The sequence below is a fragment of the Morus notabilis genome, unplaced genomic scaffold (assembly GCF_000414095.1).
Source record: "Morus notabilis unplaced genomic scaffold, ASM41409v2 Scaffold45, whole genome shotgun sequence".
Classification (NCBI taxonomy): Eukaryota; Viridiplantae; Streptophyta; class Magnoliopsida; order Rosales; family Moraceae; genus Morus; species Morus notabilis.
This window is the reverse complement of record NW_010366164.1, coordinates 1,603,866-1,611,717: the sequence shown is the minus strand read 5'-3', so window position 1 is coordinate 1,611,717 and position 7,852 is coordinate 1,603,866. Positions and strand designations below refer to the sequence as shown.

General features: G+C 34.6%; 1 protein-coding gene across 1 annotated transcript; it reads left to right on the top strand.

Annotated features, from left to right (window-relative positions):
* The first annotated feature begins 452 nt into the window (after positions 1 to 452).
* On the top strand, positions 453 to 1,884 carry LOC21410170 (2-hydroxyisoflavanone dehydratase). Its single transcript, XM_010109662.2, has one exon. The coding sequence runs from the start codon at positions 678 to 680 to the stop codon at positions 1,596 to 1,598; it is 921 nt and encodes a 306-aa protein (XP_010107964.1). The 5' UTR covers positions 453 to 677; the 3' UTR covers positions 1,599 to 1,884.
* Positions 1,885 to 7,852: the final 5,968 nt, after the last annotated feature.

Sequence of the window (7,852 nt, the reverse complement as noted above, 5' to 3'; positions counted from 1 at the left end):
CCCCCGGCCCACCCCCCCGGAAAATACTCTTTTGGTTTTTTTTTTTTTTTTTTTTTAACAAATTAGCAACTTTACTTTTAGAACAACAAACAAATGAAAAAGATTTTTTTTTTGGGTAGAAAGTAAAAAAGAACTTGCTTAGCAAGAAAGTAAAAAATAACTTGCTTAATAATAATTATGCTAATATTATAATATTAGATAAATAAAATAATAAATATATGTTATATTTATTATTTTTTAAATTTTATTTTTAATTATATATTTATAAATAAAATAAGAAAACATCTCAATCTTATTCTTTAATTTTAAATTTAAGTACCAATCTCACTTCTATTCTAAAATAAAAATGAAAAAATAAACATAAAATTAACTCTTATTTCTCACTCTCATTTTTCAATCCTAATAAATACACATGCCATCAATTTAACTAAAGCAAAAAAAAAACAAAAAACAAAAACAGAGCTTTCATTCCTTATACATGTTTGATAATTGCCGCCGATTTTACAGTTGGGAGTATGGGCCGCACATCTCAACGCATCTCCACACAAATCTCACCTTTAATACTTTCTTCTAAAAAAAAAAAATCTCATTGACTTATTATCCAACAATCAAACCAACTCTGAGAAACCACAATCTCCTTATCACAGAAATCCATTCTCTCTTCAGCCGACAAACAAATGGAACAGAGATCAGACGAGGTGGCGATCGAGTTCCCCTTCTTCCGCATCTACAAAGACGGCCGAATCGACCGCTTCTTCGGCGATGAGATCGTCCCGCCGTCGCCGGATTCTGCCACCGCCGCCCGTTCCAAAGACGTCGTAATCTCTCCCGAATCCGGACTATCCGCCAGATTATTCATCCACCAAATACCCGACCCGACCCGAAAACTACCCCTCCTGGTCTACCTCCACGGCGGCGCTTTCTGCGTCGGGACGCCCTTCTCCCCCACCTACACCGGCCACGCATCCTCTCTCGCCGCCGAATCCAACGCCATCGTTTTGTCCGTACACTACCGGAGAGCCCCCGAGCACCCGCTCCCGATCGCCTACGACGACGCGTGGGAGGCGCTCCAGTGGGCCGTGGTCCACTCCGGCGGCGGAGGCGGCCCAGAACCGTGGCTGAATCAGCACGCGGATTTCGACAGAGTCTTCGTGGGCGGGGATAGTGCCGGTGCGAATATTGCCCATTACGTCGTTCTCCGGGCCGGGGTTGATGGTCTCAATGGGCCGAGAATTGCCGGCCTGGTGTTGGTCCACCCGTTTTTCGGCAACGACAAGCCAAACAGGCTGTTGGAGATTATATTTCCTTCTAGAAGCGTGCCGAATGACCCGAGAGTGAATCCTGGATTTGACCCGGATTTATCTAGGCTTGGGTGTGGTAGAGTGTTGATTTTTGTGGCGGAGAAGGATTTCTTAAAGGACAGAGCCTTGGCTTACTACGAGGCGTTGAAGAAGAGTGGGTGGATTGGGCTTGTTGAGCTTGTGGAGTATGAAGGAGTGGACCATGTGTTCCACCTGTTTAGCCCAAAATGTGAGCAGGCCCAGGCCTTGGTGAAGAAGGTCTCTTCGTTCTTAAATCAGGCCCAGGCCCATATATGAATTTGGGATGGACATTTGAAAATCATATGGCACCTATTGGTGGAATAGGTTCATTTATTATTTGCATGTAATTTTCTTTTGTTGGCTGGGTTCGTGTCTGAGGTTACAACAGACCTATTTCTAATATGTTGTACCTATTTAATGACTGAGGAAGTTATACTCAGATTTATAGATATAAATAACATGCATGTAGTGTATTAGAACATAATTCAAAGCAGATCCTTTTTTTGTTTTTTTTTTTGTTTTTTTTTTTGGTAGACAAGGCCTCCAACCGGATAAAATTCATTAAAACAAGCCAAAAACGGTCAAGGTACAACCACAGGTCTAAGACCTAGACTTAAGAACCTTATAAGGAGGAGGGAAGTCTTGAGTTCTAATGTTGGGAGACGTGAAAAAATTCTTGAGAGCTGCTAGGTGTTTATAACAGACAATACGTATGAGTAACGAGTATAATATCCGACTATGTCAGGATCTCACAAGGTGGGCTCTATGGAGGGCTGAGACGTTACAGGTAGTTAGCAGTAATTTTATATTTGACTCTAGCATAAGGTGACAAGTTCAATTTCCCAATCTCCAAGCCTAAAAGAAATATAGATATGGATTTTCTTTTATGTTGTTTGGTAAAAAAGACAGAAAAATGAAAATAAAATGTTATATTTAGTATATTTTACAATAATTTCCTACACAAATAAAAGGAAGACTAGTGATTAGGATCAAAATATTTTACTATCTATTATTTCTGAAAAAAAATAATAATTCCCACTTGTTTGTCAAAGTTTTGCTTTGCCCTCTTCTTTTCTTTCTAGGTTAGAAAGATTGGAAAATGATGGCTTCCATAATTTACATCTTCTTTCATTCCTTATTTTCTCTCAACCAAACAACATAAGATTTCTTTTTCCTTTTCAAAATCCTTTCTTTAACTTCTTTACTCTTCCTTTTCTACTCTCTCCAAACATAGACTAATGCTTTGTTTGGTAAGATAGAAAGAAAATAGAAAGGAAAGGAAAACTATAATGCATAGAAAATTAGAAGGATAGAAAAAATTTTGATGTTTCCTTGACTTGTTTGGTATGATAGGGAAGAAAGAAAATGAATCTACCTTCCCTTGTTTGGTATTGGAAGTGAAACTAAAGAGATGAAAAAATTATTATTTGCGTAATTACTTTTTTACCCAAATATTTTTTATTAATATTCTTTTCTAATAAAAGTATAAATAATACATTATTCAACATCAAATTAACACGAAAAATTCATGTAACTTTAACATATATTTCATCTATATTATGTATACACACACACACATACATATATAAAGGTACAAAAACATAGTTTAACTTATATAGCATTAATGCATCAGTAATTTTTTTAACGTTTAAATACAACAAAAGAGTAGCTAGCTACAGTTTAAATACAACAACTATTGAAGGTTCAAATACAATAAAAAAGTGACTAGTATACTATGCATCTACTATTGTAAAGTAAGTGAAATTTTCCACAAAAGTATTAAGTCCAAAGTTTACTTCTTATTCGTTTGCTACTCTCCTACCGTTCAACCCATTTTCCATTGTTCTATTTTTATGCTTCAACTATGTACCTCTTGAAAAATTTATTTAGGGATGTAGATAAAAATTGAAGATATATAGTTAAAAAAAAGAAAAAAAGAAAAACCTCTCGTGTTATTCTTTACACTATACCGACCATCTTTGAATCTATTTCTCAGGGTTGCAGCTATATGATTATTTGGAAAAGAAGCTTCGCTTTATCAATTTCCTCCATCTTTCTTATCCCCTAAAATATCAATACTTAATAAATTTCCTCCATCTTTCTTATCCCCTAAAACATACAGCATAACATGGGGCCCAAAACATCAGCATGCACAACAAGGGTCTAAAACGATAATCAAAACGAGAGTCATGGAGCCAAGACGACAACATGCAGTGATGTATTCAATTAGGGCAAAAGACAGTGAAATCACACACAACCATTCAATTCAAAACCCATAGCATTAGAATCCATTAGAGAGCTTCCCAAATTACCATTTAGCTAATTCAATCCCTAAAAAAAAATCACTAGAACTTCTCAAATAACGTACAACGTTGATATTAGACAAGCAAAAAAAAATTTGGGATGAGTAAATTGTAAAAAAAAAAAAAAAAAAAAAACAGAGAGAGAATGAAACAAGAAGAAGCAAGGGAGAGAGAGATTCATTCACAAAGCTAATTTTAAAATTGAAGTTTAGACCATGTACCTTCAATCTTGAACAATAATAGAACTACATTCAATCTTCAGCCATGGAATGAAGTTTTTTCCGTATGAAAGGTGTGCTGGTGTGTTGAGTGGAGAGAGAAAGCCCATTTATCTCTTCTTTCTGGCAAAAAAAAAAAAAAAGCCAACTTTTGGAGCCAAATAAAAAATGATGACAATTTAGTAATTTAGGTAGTTATTCACATTTTCCTTCCTAAAATCCTCCCATTTTTGGAGAGATTAAATATGGATGGACCCACCAATCACAATTTGCATTCAATTTTCTTTTCCTTCCCAATTTTCTTTCTACCAAACAAGCTAATTTACTAATTTTCATCATAAAATCCCTCCAACATTTTCTTTCCTTCCACTTTTCATTCATACCAAACATAGTCTAAAAGAACGAAAAGGGCAAGAACAAGGTGATCGTACAATAAGACATAAACACAACCCAACCTATCTCAGAGGTGGAGTTTATAAGACCTTCTTTCTTGTTTATAGATCCTTATCAATTTTATTCACAAAAACTATATGTATATCATATTTAATCTAATTTAAAAGTTAATTAAATCAAAATATAGTTAATTCAGTGGTGGTAAATATGTTTTTAGTAATTTATCAAACTCAACTAAAGTCCAATTAATTATATTACTAAAAGCATAGATTAAAAATAGGACCATTAGCTATTTTTAATTTATTTCATTTGAAAAATCCTAAATTACATAGCCACAGCTAGTTATTAAACAATCCAATAAGTAATCAACATTACAAACACAACTCGGACTTAAACAAATAATAGACTCACTATTTATTTTTGTCGTCACTTTGTAAAATCAACATGTTTGACTTGTTTAGTAAGCATCAATAAAAAATAAATTAAAATTAGATAATATTAATTTTAAAAACTCCTCCTGAACTATGACCTTTGTACCACTTTGCCCCATAAATTTTAAAAGGTAACATTCATTCCCTCCGAACTTTGTTAAGTTAACAAGTTTTCCATTCTGTTACAATGAGTGACGAAATTGCCACGTGTCACTTATTTAGTGAGAATTGAAAGCACAATTACGTTTATACCTCCTTATCATATAATTCTTCATTTTATTGAAAAAATTCACCATCTTCGTTCCCCATTTTTATTTTTTTTCCTCATTTGTTTCTCATCTTCGTACAATCATAACTCTGCACAAAAATTTCACCTCCACCATTACCACTTCCACCTAGTTCTACTCCACCAATGAGTTCAACACCACTACCTAGTTCAACTCCGCCAGTGAGTTCACCTCCACCTCCGTCATCCAATCTGTTGGTTTCCGAATCAAATTCAGATGCAGAAGCGTGAGGGTAGCGGATCGTGTATAACAAAAATTTTCATAAAACCTTTGAGATACTCTATAGATTATATTAATTTATGCATGAATAAATTAATCACATTTATTTATTTATTAATAACTCAATTAGGAATTATACCTGATGGCCGATTAGGATGATAACTTGAGTTCTTTGACCACGAACAATTCTTGCTCCAAAGCTTTGTGTTTAGAAAACTAATGTCTTCCACGTCAATTCTTAAAATCCACGAAGACATATGTGTGGGCACACCTGAGACAAAACGGGTTAGAATAAACATTCAAATCTCCACAAACACCAACGCATGCATGATGTAGAATTTTTTGAGAAAATTTTTCCTTCCCACACTAAGAGAATTTCGGCCACATTAAAAAAAAAAATAGGTCAAAAATTGTGAGACACAAATTTTCGATTATTCTCTTATTTATAGAGTAGAAGTCAAACTTATAGAATGAATCCAATCTCTATCTCCAAGACAAAGCTTGTTAATTATCTCCTATTTGAATTTGGAATAAAATCTCATCTTCTATTTTATCCATTATGGCCGGCCACTCTCTTGGGATCTTATCCCTGTGTGGCGCCAAATACAGATAGGAAAGGAAGAGAAAATAATCCTTTATCCCGTAGTTCAATTTTGACTCAAAATTTAAATTCTAATGTAAGTCAAACTTAAATTAGTTTGAATTATAAATTGAACAACTTATCAAATAAGTTTAAAATGATAAATATAAATTGTGTTCACACTGTGTGTTCACATTGTGTGTTCACCCTCTGCGTTCACATTATGTGTTCACACTGTGCCTTGCGTTCACACTATGTGAACACCTTCACATAATTGATCCAAAATTCAAATTCAAATTTAAATAATCACATTATTTAATTTATAATTAATTATCAATTAATTATTTTCGAGTGTTTAATTTTAAAATTTTAAAATTCACATTTTGCCCCTTTTGTCATGTAGAATTATTAGGACGATGCGGGGACTAATGGACCTATAATTCTGAGCTTCAATAAAATTAATAATTAATTAAACACTTTAATTAATTATATTAATTTTAATAGTTACTCCACTATAAACTTAGAATTGCACACTCGAAATTATAGACATAAATTACTTTTAAACTGTGAAGTGTCCATTTGATATAGTCACTACGTATAGATCAATCCTCCATAAATAATCCATAATTAAAAAAATTGTTAACGAAACAAAGTCGGGAGGAACATATGCTGTCTTTTAAAATTCAGGGGATAAAGTGTTATAAGAGTTATAATTCAGGGAGAATTTTTAAAATTAATCCAATTAGATAAGAAATCAAACTCCATCGTGTTACCAAAGCCAATAAATAGTGATATTATTGTTGGATAAAATTCAGATTTGGAAGGATGAAAAGAATAGAGAATTCAGAAAGAAGGGTTTGAGGCGTATAGGAATACTTTCCTTTAAGGTTTTATTTGCCCTTACTTCTCAAAGTTTGCTAACGAGTTCTAAAAGGCAAATTACCCCCAAGATACAACAAACCCTTGAACACAATATCCAGCAAAAATATTGAGTTCCAGAACAATTGTAATCTGTATTTTTTGAAGTCCATCATATAAAGACATGGATGCATCCATCCTCTTTAAGTGTTACAACCTTTCACATAAAGATACCTTTTCAATTTGATGGTTATCTTTTATATGCTGATGCACTTATAACAATACTTATTTATATTGTTAATAAGTGCTCAGATATGTGAGAAAACATATCACAAATAGATGCAATGGTTCGAGACCTTTTTAAATCACTAAAACACACGAACACATTTTTCGTCGATGATTTGCGCTGCAGCGCCCAAGAGGCGCGCTGCAGCGCACGGGCTTAGCAAAAACATACCCGAGAGGTCTGTTTTTGCGCAGGCTGCAGCGCGCCCGTGCGCTGCAGCGTACGCTGCTGTGCGCTGCAGCACGTGAGCCTAGCAAAACAGACCCGAGAGGTCTGTTTTGCGCAGGCTGCAGCGTCCAAACGCGCTGCAGCGCGTCCGTGCGCTGCAGCGCGCACTCTTTCACGTTGCAGCACATGCTTGCGTCAGCCCACTCTTCCTGAATGTGTTTTAATCCAATTTTGTGATATCAAGATTGAGAGATATATTACAATCTCTCTAACAATCCTCCACTAGATTGTAATATTTCTTCAGAATTAACAACGATAAACACATACATACATGAAGATATCTTTCAATATTAACCTTTACTTAGTGACTATACATCAAAGTATTCACAAGACAATAGTGTGCTTTGCATTAAACTTTGTCTCTTAAGCAAATACCAGAAATATATCACATATGTGTTATCCCAGATTTCAAAACTGTTCTAATCGTTTAGCACTATTCCGGCCTTGTGCTCTATCTTGGATTCATGAACATTTACAAGACTAAACCAATGTCTTGTTAGGAATGGCACCATTCCTTCTGTTCACTTAGGTGAAGTTCGAATTATATCTCTAGCTACTAAGAGACTCAAACTTCATTAAGAGTATAAACTCAACCTCAAACACGTAGCTATTTTTGCACCGATATCCTGGAAGGGACTAATTAAAGTTCGGTGCTAACCCGGTCACATAACAATAATTTGTTCTTACCCATTTAACTATGGAATAGCGGTACAACTATTACATAGTT

Excerpts from the sequence above, each read along its gene's own strand:
- LOC21410170 (XM_010109662.2), top strand. The coding sequence starts at position 678 with ATGGAACAGAGATCAGACGAGGTGGCGATCGAGTTCCCCTTCTTCCGC.